Source organism: Culex pipiens, chromosome 3 (assembly GCF_016801865.2).
Source record: "Culex pipiens pallens isolate TS chromosome 3, TS_CPP_V2, whole genome shotgun sequence".
Classification (NCBI taxonomy): domain Eukaryota; kingdom Metazoa; phylum Arthropoda; class Insecta; order Diptera; family Culicidae; genus Culex; species Culex pipiens.
The window spans coordinates 16,282,155-16,297,049 of NC_068939.1; the positions used below are offsets into that span (position 1 = coordinate 16,282,155).

The window sequence follows — 14,895 nt, forward strand, 5'->3', positions numbered from 1 at the left end:
GTCCTCCTGGAAGAGATAATGCAAAATGGTGTGTTAGATTCTTGAATAGGAAGTCGCACAAAATGTAGTTTCTAATCATTTTGTGAGAAAAAAAAAGAAAAAAAAACAGCGATTCCGCATCCAACCAGCAGGAGCATATCAGTCTATAGCAGAAAATATTTTCATTCGATATTTTATTATGAAATATATGAATATAAAAATATCAAAACAGTTGAGAGTTGAAGTTTTCTAAGTCTCCCTAAAACAACCCACCATTTTCAAATGTCGATATCTCAGAAACTAATGGTCCGATTTTCAATGTTAAACTATGAAACATTCGTGAAATATTCCAATCTTCTCGAAAAAAATATTTTGGAAATTTTTAAATCAAGCCTAACATTTAAAAGGGCCAAACATTGAATATTACGCCCATTTAAAATGCTAGTCTTGATTAAAAAAAATCAAAATATTTTTTTCGAATGTTTCATGTTTTAACATTGGAAATCGAACAATTAGTTGCTGAGATATCGTCATTAGAAAATGGTGGGTTATTTTGGTGAGATTAAGAAAACTTCAATTTTTGTGCTTCTTTTTCTTAAAGCGGCTCTATCTCAGCAACCCGAGGTACAATCTTCAATGTCTCTTAGACAATTTTATAGCAAATTTCTGAACTTTTCAAAAAAATGATTTTTAGAAATGGTCACTCATGGTCACTATTTTTAAAAATCGAAAAACTGCAAATATTTCGCTAAAATCGAACTTCCGGTGGCTATATCTTGAAAACGAAGTCCTTTATCAAAAAATCTGTAAAGTACTTTTCGATTGCAAATTCAATTTTGCATTCAAAAATTATGTCAAACTTGTTTTTGCTTAAAACTTCGATTTTTTTCCAAAAATCATTATTTTTAAAAAAAACTCATAACTCGGCGGCAGATTTTTTGACCATGTTTCTCTATGGCTCAAAAGTTGCGGGTTTTTCTCATTTTAAACATATAAAAATATGTATTTTGGGAAATTGAGTTTTAGTGAAAAAAAAAGTTGATTAAAAATCTGCATTTTTTTCCGTGTATCTATTTTTTTCTCAATAGTCCTCAACAATACCTACAACTTTGCCGTAGACACCAAATTGATCAGAAAATTCACTCAAAAGTTACAGCTGTTTGACGTGAGCAGGGGATCCCCACGTTTCTTCCTCCCCTGTCGATTCAGAATTCGACGTCGTCGTGCTATCTTGTCGCACCCGCCATTTTGACGTTCCGAGAAAAACGCGTTTTAATGTGTGACCTTGAATATTCAAAAAGGAGAGCACGCAATGTAAACAATAACAAACACGTTTTGTTTGGCTCACCATTCTGTGCATTGTCCCAAAGTTTGGTTGAAGTTGGTTGCTGGAGTCCCGAGTTATAATTACAAATGTTTACGATAGTCTAGCTTGTACGTGCGACAAACGCATCCTGACTTTCCTGGCCTGAAATCCCTTTGGCCTTTTGTCGCACTTACATCAATTTTCATGGAGTGACAAGATAGCACGACAAGATTGAAACTACTTTCATATGTAAAGTGACAAAAATGCACGGAGTTTTTTCGGTTTTTGTTGAATATCTCAGGATTGAAATCGAATTTTGGGGATCTGTGAAGGTCAAAAGGTGAGGCATTGTGAGCTGCACAAAATGTCGTTCTTAACTCAATTTGGCCCAAAATGCACGTACGACAAGTTAGCACGATGGCGACGAATTGTGTTGTTGTTTGAGCATTCGTGCTCAAACTCAACCCACTTCAAAGAATCATCTTTGCGGTAAACTTTACGCAGTTGGCCTGGCCGCTTTAACGTTTGTGATGTTTCAAAGCAATTTATTGCATTGGGGCACTGCAATTGTTAATAATGACAAGAGGATGCTAGGCGTTAATCAACCTAAGGCATTTTCCAGGATGCCCTCGAAAGACTGGCTGCGCTAGGGTTAGATTAGATTAGATTAGATTAGATTAGATTAGAAAAGTTACAGCTGTTTGAATATTTAATTGCCATTTTTGTATAGACAGCAGCCAAAATTGTATGGAGACTTGTATGGGTGAACCAATGACGCAAAATAGCTTATTTGGTCAAAGGAAGGCCCCCACAATGTTTGAGCCAAATAAAAAAATACAAATAAAATCCATTTCCGGTTTTGGTAGAGAATTGCTCATATGTGAACTTTTGAAATTTCAATATTTGTCAATTTTTTGATTTGAAATATAGCCATTCGTATACTTGGAACTTGGGAGTTTTGGAGATTTTGATTTAAAACATTTTAAGAGTAAAGCAATTTTAATGTGTCCAAATTTAGAATTTTTTGAATTTTGCTGTTATGTTATAAAATCTGTTTTCAGGGCATTAAAAAATTACTTTTCAACTATTCACAAAACAAATTTGAAGACATTTGGTTGTAGCTTTGCCGAGATATAGCTATTTGAAGTTAGCAGTTTCAGAAAACGGGTGCCACGATATCTCAACATTGCTTCGACCAAATTGGCTCAAAATTTTGGTGAAGATTCTTTAAACCGGTCTTGTGTGCATGACGAAGGCCGATTTTCAAAAAGTTTATTTTAAAAAAGATAAAAATATTTTTCGCCAGTTTTTGATTTTTGTATTTTTTGAAAATTCAAAATTTCAAAATCGGGCTGCGTCATGCACACGGAATATGTCTTGGTAGTCTTCACACAAAATTTCAGGCAATTTGGTCCATCCCATCTCGAGATATCGTGGCACCCGTAAATTAACTTGGATAAAAACGCCCAGAAAGTTAGACAGTTTGCTTTGCGCATGGCAAAACTTAAATCGTCTCTAACTCAGTTAAATCATGAAATACCTTCATGAAACTTTCAGGAGTGTTTGAAAATCATCTTTTAAGTTGATTTAAAAAAATTTCTGTAATATCAAATTTTGTGATTTTCTACATATGTATGTAACCCCTTAAATATTTTGAATTTTTTTAAATATTTTAGGTTTTTTAGATTTTGAGAGTTTTTTTTTTCAATTCGTAATATTGGTATTTGGAGCTTTGGACCTAAACAAAAAATTAAAATTTACAGTTTTGTTTTATTTTTAATATTTAAAGCTTGTTGTCTGTTGATTTCCAAATCTTCCACATTGAAATATTGATTTTGAAATTTGCCCAGGTTAGAACTTTGGTTTTCTAACAATTTATGCATATTTTTTAGATCATTTCATATTAAAAAAAACTCAAGATGAGCATAAAAAATGTTTAGCTACGTATGTAAAATCGAAAATTGTTGCAACTAAATGTGGCTTAGAAAATATCTGAAAACATAATAAAAAGCAACTGAAAAATATTAAAAGTTCAAGTTGGCCAAACATAATAACTAGTGATTTACACCAACAATGGATAAATTTTAACTGAAGACGTTAATTTGCTGAATCATTAAAATATATTAATAAACAACTTCGTATTATATAAAAAGGTGTCCAAAAAATGCAAATATATTTCAAAATCTCGCTCCAAATATTTCAAAAAATTGAGTTGTGAATTCAAAAAAAAAAAAATGTTAACAGTAAAAAAAAACAGATTTTTAAGGAAAATTCAAAACTTATCTTTTTATTCATGAGCTCATGAGCTGAATTAGACAATCATCACATCACATGGCGAAATCCAGTCCGAATCCGCTAAAATCACCGTCTCCTAGCGAAGCGAAGCTAAACGATGAGCCCATGAGCTAACTTAAAAGATTTGCCAACAAAACCATATTTTCTTCAGGTTTTTATTTTCATTTAAATTTATCCTCTCCATATTATTCTTTATTATTTCTCTCAAACTGTTCACAGAGCCATATTTAAAAGCAATTTCATGGTTTTGAAGAATGGATTCATTTTACTTGCAGTACAAACACTGTGTTTAGAGAAAATAGTACGTAGTAAAAAATACTTATGACTATTTTTTGATATTTTTTTATGAAATTGAGAAAATTTGTATATTTTTTATATTTTTTTTTGTTTTTTTTTAACATGTGGTTAAGGCATTGTTTTGACTCTCACACATATTTTGAATTATTTTTAACAATTTTGTTGAAGAATATTAATGAGAGCCACTTTTGCTTGAAATTTTGGATTTTCATTGAAAAAATTATCGAACTTTTGAAAACATTTCAGAGCATCGCTTATGTTGTGTTTTAAATTAAAAATTTCAGGATTCGTCGAATTTTAGGTTTAACATTTGAATTTGGGATTTTTTTTAATATTTAATGCCCTCCTCCCTTAACGTTGTAAGTATTGCTAAGATGAAGTGTAAGAAAATTAGCACAATTATAATGTTTCAAAAACAATAAGTTTTTTTTGGTAGATATAGGCAATTTCTGTAGGACAGACTTGATTTTTCAGTCTCGAAATTATTTATACCGGAAAGCTCGACAAATTTCGCATAAGTTTGCCTTTGGCAGCTTTTTAATTTGACTCTTTTTAATATTTACGTAAGCTTATTTATGTACTATTAAGGTTTCTATTAAACTGAAAAAAATATTCTGTTTTCAGTTATGAGCAATGTATATCTGTTTGCCCACATATCCAATTGAAAAGCTGTCAAAGGCAAACTTATGGGAAATTGGACGAGCTTTACGGTAAAAATATTTTCGAGACTGAAAAATCAAGTCAGTCATATAAAAATTGCCAAAAACCATCAAAAAAACTATTTTTTGAAATTTTAATTTTTTAAACCGCTGTGTCTTCCCAAGGATTGGACAAAGGACAATGGTCAATATGGATACTTTTATTTAAAATTATTGGGCGAATCGATTGCCACCATCGTTTTTTTTTAAATTTGACGTTTATACAACTTTTCAAAAAAAAAAAAACAGTTTAAGTAAATGATTTTTGCATTTTTTAGGAGAGACATTTCATCCTGCATTTTCCGTGAGTCTTTTTGTAACATTTAAGGCTATTTTCTCAAAAATTTTGAACGAATAAAAATTGTGACATCACCTTAAAATTTGACTTTTAAACTTAAAAATCAAAAAATCTCATAGAAGTGGCGTGTATTTTTATTTCAGTGTATTTTTTCCAGAAAGCCCGTCCAATTTCCTACAAGTTTGTCTTTGACCACTTTTTGATACGATGCAACGGCTTCGAGATACAGTATTTTTTAAATTGCAAAATACAAAAATATTTAAATAACTTACGCCCTGCTAAAATGTTATTTTTGAGTACAATTGGCTCCATATACACAAAAATGGCTTTTATAGGCCTAGGATAACATGTCTACAAAGTTTCATTGAAATGATCAAAATTGCCAATCCAAATCTAGAAAATCGAACTAAAATTAAACAACGAAAGAGTATTTAGAAACCAAGAAATTTTGTTTTTAAACAAGAATAAATAATTATTATTCTCAACAAACTGCTTCAAATGAATATAAACTTGCTTTGTAAAACAAACAATATTGACAAAAAGTACATTTACCTGAGGTTCCTTGCTGTCACCACATCCCACTCACATCGGCCCGTGATAGTGCTTGGCCTCGGTTCAGCGACTGGGACCGCTGGTTGTGTCGGTGGCTGTAGTGCCGGCTGCTGCCACGCTGTTTGGACGAGGAAATGCAGGAGATGTCAGTTAGTGGTGAAATTATGAATTTAAAGATTTTTTTTTATTGCGGTGGGGTGCTAATCGTGGTAAAGCTAGAGAAAACGGGGGTGATTTGTGTATTTTTTTTTACAGTGGAGACAGATTTATTCAATATTAATTTATGTTAAGATTCCTTTATTACAGTGGAGACAAGTCCCATCAAACTGAATCAATATCATCATCGTAGGATATGAGTGGCCCCCAGTGAAAACCCCTCTTCTCAAAAACTTTATCTCAAGAAGAAAGAAGAGCGGACCTTTGTCTTGTCCGTGCACATTCTCCAGAACTGACCTAAATGTTTGAAGCCGCTTTCCATAATGAATCGGCACTATTTTCCCACCGCAGACATAGTTTGAAAACGGGCCCAGGGAGTGTCACGTCGTCGAGTGTCGAGCCCTGCTTTAACGGCAAGGGGCAAGGGGTCGCCTTGCAGATAAATGTTTGATATTGATTGAGTTTGTTGAGTCTTGCTCCGCCAAAGGGGATTTAAATCGGATGAAATTTAAATTTTTAATGAAATGATAATAAACTACGGGTGACTGGTCTGGTAGATGTGTGTCTGTGTGTGTGTGTGTGGTGTGAAAATGGGAGGAATCACTATTGGAAAAGAAATCCTGGAGAAGACTACTGGACTACTTTTTTTTATTCTCTAAGATGGGGGTGAGACAATCTTGAAGCTCTAGCTATTATAATAGTTGAAGTGTATTAAAATTAATGCATGGATTTTGAAGTAGACTGAAAGAAATTGCAATTAAATGGGCGTAGCTGGTGATCGTAGATTGTGATTGAAATTGAAAATGAGGTTGATTGGTTGGAAGGATGAGATGGCCTCCCATTTGTGGAAGACAATTTTGAGTATGAAATACTAAAGTTTATATCGAGTGTTTATGGTTGATACAGCAAAGCTTAGCAATAATCGGACTACTACTTGTGAAATACTAGTTTTCAAACGAGAAGCACAAACGCGAACTAATGATACCAAAAATTGATTTATTTATTTACAGTATTCGAAATCGATATTTACAAAAAATGTACAAGAAAAGAAGTGAATTGCAGTTGAGATAGTAATTAAAGCAATAAATCAGTTATCAAAATAAAAACTTTATCATAATTTAAATGTTGTTAGTTTGGTTACTCTTAGGAAATCAATAAATCAAATAAAAGCATCCACAATTAATCACAAAATGTGAAACACTTTGGTAATAGCAGCTTCATATTTAATTCAAAATTTAGCTAAAAATTCACTCACAATGCTAATTTCAAGTGAAAAATTGCTGGCGGGTGCATCCATTTGAGCAAAACTGTATCCAAATTTTAAAATTCTGTCCCTTCTAAAATGCCCATGCAATCATTTTGAAAAGAATTGAAATTTATTCACAACTAATTATTTTTAATTGAAGATATTGCCAAAGAACAAATCAGTTTGGTCAAATGTCAAAACTCTTTACAATCTTGAATTGAAAAAAAATGAATTGCAAGCTTATATTTTAGTTGAAAGTGAGAACAGTTGACCATTTATAAGAATTTTCTACATAAATTTGTGGTAGTAAAATTAAACAGTATCAGAAAGTTATAAAGATCCTAATATTTATTGAAAATGTAAACAAACGTGAGACTTTTATTTTGTCGAATTTAATAATATTCTCTATGATTTTAGAAGACAAAGTTGAAAAAATATGGGGAATAGGCAACCATTTAAGTTTAGAAGATTTAATAAAATGAAAAAAGAATATCACAAAATCGACGTCGTCGTGCTATCTTGTCGCACCCGCCATTTTGACGTTCCGAGAAAAACGCGTTTTAATGTTTGACCTTGAATATTCAAAAACGAGAGAACGCAATGTAAACAATAACAAACACGTTTTGTTTGACTCACCATTCTGTGCATTGTCCCAAAGTTTGGTTGAAGTTGATTGCTGGAGTCCCGAGTTATAATTACAAATGTTTACGGTAGTCTAGCTTGTACGTGCGACAAACGCATCCTGACTTTCCTGGCCTGAAATCCCTTTGGCCTTTTGTCGCACTTACATCAATTTTCATGGAGTGACAAGATAGCACGACAAGATTGAAACTACTTTCATATGTAAAGTGACAAAAATGCACGGAGTTTTTTCGGTTTTTGTTGAATATCTCAGGATTGAAATCGAATTTTGGGGATCTGTGAAGGTCAAAAGGTGAGGCATTGTGAGCTGCACAAAATGGCGTTCTTAACTCAATTTGGCCCAAAATGCACGTACGACAAGTTAGCACGATGGCGACGAAATGTGATACACATTATTTTAGTTAAGCTACTTTTTCAAATATTTCAAAATATCAATTAATTAGAAAAAAAAAATCCCTGAAGTTTTTATTCGATCTGTAATCTTAAAATACAAAATTAGCGATTAGTTTCAAATAGCTCTTTTTGAATTTAAATACAAAAAAAGTTACAGTCATGCCCCGGTTTTGCAAGCCTCGGTTAAGCAAGGCCCAGGACTTAACTGAAGCACAGAGCTTTAAGATTTTGGCTATATGGGAGACATTGGCTATAATCGTATGAAAAATCATACTAACATCAAAAAAATATTGTGTTTTGGAATCGGGATGCTGTCAGCTATCGATTTTTTAAATTACATGAAAATTTTCACTCGAAATTATTGCAAATTGGGTTGCAAATCATCGGGATTTTTCATACATTTCGAATGTAATAGTTTTTTTTGAAAATACTTACAATTTTCACAAAACCACGTATTTTTGAAAAAAAAATTAGTTATTTGCCGTACGGAATTTTTCATACATTTCAAAAATTATAACACTCAATTTTGAAAATACTAAAATATTTCACAAAACTACGTATTTTTGAAAAAATACTCAAAATTTCATTATTTCACAATATGGGTATAAATGGTCGGTATTTTTTGATACATTTCGAATTTAAAAACAACAGTTTTTGAAAATACTAAAAAATTTCACAAAACTACCAATTTTTGAAAAAAAATCTCAAAGTTTCAGTTTTTTACAATATAGGAAATTTTTTGGAATTTTTTCATACATTTCAAATATAGGTTCTTTTTTGAAAATACTCTAAATTTTCACAAAACTACAAATTTCAAAAAAAAAAAATCACTCAAAATTTTAGTTTTAACAGTATGCCTATTAAACGATCGAGATTTTTTCATACATTTTGAGAGTTGTTACATATTTTTTTGATAAAACTCAATTTTTTCACAAAACTACGTATTTTCGAAAAAATGCTCAAAATTTCAGTTTTTCACAATATAGGCATCACATGATCGAGATATTTCAATGAATTTAGAAAGCAATAACATTTTTTTAAATGCTCAACCTATTCAAAATACTACGTTTTTTTCTTAAAAATACTCAAAATTTCAAAGTTTAAAAAATTGTTACATTCGAAATGTTTGGAAAAAAACCGATAATTTGTTGCCCAATTGAAATTTTGAGTATGTAATCGAAAATACGTAGTTTTGTGGAAATTTTGAGTGTTTTCAAAAAAATTTGATGTAACATTCCAATTGTATGACAAAGTCCCGATCATTTGATACTGAATTTGATATTGAAAAAAATGAAATGTTTTGTTTTTTTCCAAAATGCGTAATTTTATGAAAATTTTCAGTATTTTCAAAAAAATTTATTACATTTGAAATGTTCGACAAAAACACGATCGTTTGATACTCATATTGCAATAAAATATATTTTGAGGTGTTTTTAGAGTTAAAAAATTGCATTTTCAAAATACAGGAAAAATATGTATTTTTGTGAGAATTGTTATGTAACTATAATTACCATGAATAGTTGCCCCCAAACACGTGACACTTTCATAATTCTAGTTAACTAACAACGAAAACTTTTTAAAATTGCTTGCATACCCCTTTGTCAAGCTCATTCTGTTCGTGTTTTAATTTGGCAATGAAATTTTTAAGGTGTTAAGTCCACAAGAAAATTGAAATAAGCAATATATCAGACGAAAAAGAGTTATTTACAATCTTCTTCTACATACATTGCTTTTATTGTTTTTTTTTTTCGATAAAGCTTCGAAATTTCAATGTAAATTAATTGAATCAATTTGAAATGCATTCCCCTGCGTTTAGAATCTTTTTTAACATGTTTGGATTTATTTTTCAAACATCTTTTGAACTTTGAAAATTTTCGATGCACCTTTTTCTAAACTAATAATTGCGAAACAGCTGAACCAGTGTATTATGCATTTTAAAACACTTTTTTAATTCAAATGTTGAGATTACGGCTTGTTTTTTTTTTGCAAATAATCAAAATCAAGCATACAAATTAAATACAAAATTAAATTAATTCAAATATAAAATCCACATGACAAACAATGTTGACAACTGACTTTTTCGGCTTAATCAACGCATCACAACTGCAAACCCCTTCCGTGAGACCTTAAACAAGCTTTCAACACATAATATTCGCCTCTGGCGTTACTTTATATTTTTCTAAGATTTTCGCAGCACTTTTTCAAGTAAACTTTTTCACAAAGTAACAAACTGTATGCATTTGGTAGTGAGTTGGTGTAGTTTATAAAATAAAGCTAAAGTCATGAAATTTGATTTAATTATTCCATTTTGCCTTCCTCACTGAGGTAAGGCTATAATCCTGCTCTGAAAATGAACTTTTTATTAAAAGCTCCTAGACCCACCTTTATGTATACATATCGACTCAGAATCGAAAACTGAACAAATGTCTGTGTGTGTGTATGTGTGTGTGTATGTGTGTGTGTATGTGTGTGTGTATGTGTGTGTGTATGTGTGTGTGTATGTATGTATGTGACCAAAATTCTCACTGAGTTTTCTCAGCACTGGCTGAACCGATTTTGATCGAACCAGTTGCATTCGACTTGGTTTAAGGTCCCATACATCGCTATTGAATTGTTTGAAGTTTCGATAAGTAGTTCAAAAGTTATGTATAAAAACGTGTTTTCGCAAATATCCGGATCTCAATTATATGCACGTAAACGATGTCCGGATCCATCATCCGACCCATCGTTGGTTAGGCAATTGAGAGGCCTTTCCAATGAGTCCAAAACATTGAAGATCTGGCAACCCTGTCTCGAGTTATGACCACTTAAGTGATATTTATGTACTTTTTTAAAGCCGGATCTCACCTAAATGCATGTAAACGATGTCCGGATCCATCATCCGACCCATCGTTGGTTAGGTAATTGAAAGGCCTTTCCAATGAGTACAAAACATTGAAGATCTGGCAACCCTGTCTCGAGTTATGACCACTTAAGTGATATTTATGTACTTTTTTAAAGCCGGATCTCACTTAAATGTATGTAAACGATGTCCGGGTCCATCATCCAACCCATCGTTGGTTAGGTAATTGAGAGGCCTTTCCAATGAGTCCAAAATATTGGAGATCTGGCAACCCTGTCTCGAGTTATGGCCACTTATGTGATATTTATGTACTTTTTTGAAGCCAGATCTCACTTAAATGTATGTAAACTATGTCCAAAACCATCATCTGACCCATCGTTGGTTAGGCAATTGAGAGGCCTTTCCAATGAGTCCAAAACATTGAAGATCTGGCAACCCTGTCTCGAGTTATGACCACTTAAGTGATATTTATGTACTTTTTTAAAGCCGGATCTCACCTAAATGCATGTAAACGATGTCCGGATCCATCATCCGACCCATCGTTGGTTAGGTAATTGAAAGGCCTTTCCAATGAGTACAAAACATTGAAGATCTGGCAACCCTGTCTCGAGTTATGACCACTTAAGTGATATTTATGTACTTTTTTAAAGCCGGATCTCACCTAAATGTATGTAAACGATGTCCGGATCCATCATCCAACCCATCGTTGGATAGGTAATTGAGAGGCCTTTCCAATGAGTCCAAAACTTTGGAGATCTGGCAACCCTGTCTCGAGTTATGGCCACTTAAGTGATATTTATGTACTTTTTTGAAGCCGGATCTCACTTAAATGTATGTAAACGATGTCCGGGTCCATCATCCAACCCATCGTTGGTTAGGTAATTGAAAGGCCTTTCCAATGAGTCCAAAACATTGGAGATCTGGCAACCCTGTCTCGAGTTATGACCACTTAAGTGATATTTAAGTACTTTTTTAAAGCCGGATCTCACCTAAATGTATGTAAACGATGTCCGGATCCATCATCCAACCCATCGTTGGTTAGGTAATTGAGAGGCCTTTCCAATGAGTCCAAAACTTTGGAGATCTGGCAACCCTGTCTCGAGTTATGGCCACTTAAGTGATATTTATGTACTTTTTTGAAGCCGGATCTCACTTAAATGTATGTAAACGATGTTCGGATCCATCATCCAACCCATCGTTGGTTAGGTAATTGAAAGGCCTTTCCAATGAGTCCAAAACATTGAAGATCTGGCAACCCTGTCTCGAGTTATGACCACTTAAGTGATATTTATGTACTTTTTTAAAGCCGGATCTCACCTAAATGTATGTAAACGATGTCCGGATCCATCATCCGACCCATCGTTGGTTAGGTAATTGAAAGGCCTTTTGAATGAGTCCAAACATTGAAGATCTGGCAACCCTGTCTCGAGTTATTACCACATAAGTTATATCTGTTTTTTTCTGGAACTAACAAAGCTGAAATGTGTGTCCAAACCACTCATATTACCCATTTTTGGTAAAAAGTGAGGAAGGCATCAACCACATAGGTGGATTAGGTTAGTTTTTTTTTAAACTTCGTGACTTGTTGCACGTGTTTGTTGGGTTATCATTTTTGTTGTTACTTTCAGCATTGGATTTTGTCATGCTTGTGCGTGTGAGCGTGTCAGAAAGTCAGAGCGAGCGTTTGTGGAAGTTAAGGAAACGCACGAGCAGTGTGAGCGGAAAATGAAGATTTTTTGTTAAAGGGAGGTGGTTGGTGAAGGGGGTTGTGTAGGTGTTATTTTTTTGCTGGGGAGTGCTCGAATTGTTAGTTTTTGATAAGATTTTTATTGCCCTTTTAAGGTTGCATTTCGTGACTGGTTCTGATCAGCCGAAATAGGGTGTTCATTTTGTGTAGTTTTGTGAGATAGAGGAAGAGGTTTAGTAGAAAGTGTCCAGCGACTTGGCTTTTTGGGTTGTAAACATACCTCGAACGGGCCCCAGTTGTCGGAGTTCATTTTGGCAGCCTCAACGCTACCTTTGGCACCCATCTTGATGCTTTTGAGATTTGCTCTCTCTGTGTGTGTATGTTTGTTTAAAGGTTAATCCGTTACTAGCCCACACGACGTCGTGCAACGACGTGGAACGCACTCACTTTATCTCACTTGATTTAGTTTTATATTTGTTATAATTTGATCACTTTTTCTACAATCCTGCTCTACAGAAATGATTCTCGATTGCTACGGTTCTTCCTGCTCCAGCCTCCTCCAGTCTAAAGCCAGAAGAAAAAATCTTCGTCAAACACACCCAAATCTCACGATTCGTAAAGTAGGACAACTTCTGCATGTATCACTTTATCTAAACGCCACGGAATCTTGTATGAATTAGGTGAGCTGAAACGTCAGAAATCCAGACGTCCGGAAGATCCACGTCCAGATTCCTTCAGCTCTTCTTGATGATGATTTTTGTTTTTATCTCACACTTTTCCCCAATCCACTTACATACACACACTCACTCATTCGCCCGAAAGAAAGAAAATTCGGCCAGCCAGTTATCCAGCCTGATCCTGGCCAAATTTCACTCTTACGATCTTCACCAACGCTTCCACGAGAACCGCAGACGATTCTCCGCCCAACTAATCCAAACTCAGCGATCCAGACACCGTCAAAAGAGCTTCGGAGCCACTTTTCCTCCGCATTCCTACGGTTCGATCGATAGTACAACGTCGTCGGTGGTTCCCCTGCTCACGACTCACTGCTCACCGCTCGATGACAGCTCTCGCTCACGCTCGAATCACTGATATCCTAATTTTCCCAAATTTCCACCGCGATTCGCACACTTCCCACATTCACACTGCTGCTGCTCACTCTCTCACCCTCACTCACTCACTCACTCACACTGCGGTGAGAAAAGGACTCGATTCTAACGCCCCTCAGCTGTGGCCTACTTGGACCGTGCTAGGGCCGTCGCCAGCTCTAATCCTCGGTACTACTCCCTTTTCGCACTGTAGGCCGACGATGTAGTAGGCGATTCCGTTCGACAGCCCACTACGATTCGCAACCCCCAAAAGGTCACTGCGATCCAACCTGTCCGTCCCAATCGGTCACTTTGATCAGAGTCCAGTAAACACACCCTGAACCATTTTCGTCCCCCCGATGAGCAATTTTTAACCTGTCAAACCTTTGACTCCACTAGGGGCTGTAACCCCCGTCGAAGAATCCGAGGATTCCTCGGGTAAAATCCCACCCAATCACTGCTGCTGCAACTCCCCGTCCTACAAATCACACCACTAATCGTAGAAAAACCACTAGAAATCCCTAATTTTCCTCGGAAAGCCACCCAACTATCGACTCGATGACGAAAAAGAGAGCTTTCCACCGAAAGACGAACCACCACCGAAAAAAGTAGGTCCCCAATTGAAGGGGGATGCTGTGCGAGCAGTGCTGTCAGATTTCCCACTGCACCAACACACTCTCACTTGAGGGAAATCTTTCGTACGCACACACACACACAGAAAAAAGCGTATGCCTTTGATGTTGATGTTGATGGGGGTGGTGAAGGGGGGCTGAGGGGCGGGCGGGGAGGAAAAAGGTGTAAATCCTTACACACACACACACACGTACACACGAACGCAGCATCCATTCACCCCCGTCGGTGCGTTACAGGATTGTGGTGGCCTGCTGACGCGCGGGTGCCACTCAATGCTGGGTTGATGATTTTGGGGGAAAGATGGAGAGGATGCTGGGGAGGTGATTGCACCGGGTGGAGTTGGGAAGGTATATTTACTAAAAGCGTGATTTATACAAACAAAATATTCTTAAAAATTATCTTCACTCAGAAGGCATTTAGGGCAATAAATGGACGTTTTTTAAAATGAGGTTTTCTGATATTAAGTGTCAACCTGTGTAAACTACCCATTTCTTGATGATTTTGAAACATGTTGACCGAGCCATGTAGCCACTTCCATCTCGTAAGCGGAAGACATGGAGTTCGATCCCAGGATCGGACCTTACAACTGGTTATCGTTTCCCTACTGGATTCGATTGCTTAGTAGTGTGAAGGTAGTGTATCTTCATAAGCTGGACTTTAATTAGATACACATTAAAAAAATATGTAATTTTAAAAGGTGTACTTTTGGAAGATATGTAATTTTACCTCATATTAGACTGAAAAAGAGACATTACACCAGAAAAGTGGGTAGATTACACATTT

The 14,895-nt window shown here is 35.0% G+C and overlaps 1 protein-coding gene across 1 annotated transcript; it reads right to left on the minus strand.

Moving 5' to 3' along the window:
• Positions 1 to 5,424: 5,424 nt before the first annotated feature.
• On the minus strand, positions 5,425 to 12,958 carry LOC120429602 (uncharacterized). The gene is made up of 2 exons (XM_039594634.2): positions 12,672 to 12,958; positions 5,425 to 5,543 (listed from the first exon to the last, which is right to left on the minus strand). The coding sequence occupies exons 1-2, from the start codon at positions 12,732 to 12,734 to the stop codon at positions 5,442 to 5,444; spliced, it is 165 nt and encodes a 54-aa protein (XP_039450568.1). The 5' UTR covers positions 12,735 to 12,958; the 3' UTR covers positions 5,425 to 5,441.
• Between the last annotated feature and the right edge of the window lie 1,937 nt (positions 12,959 to 14,895).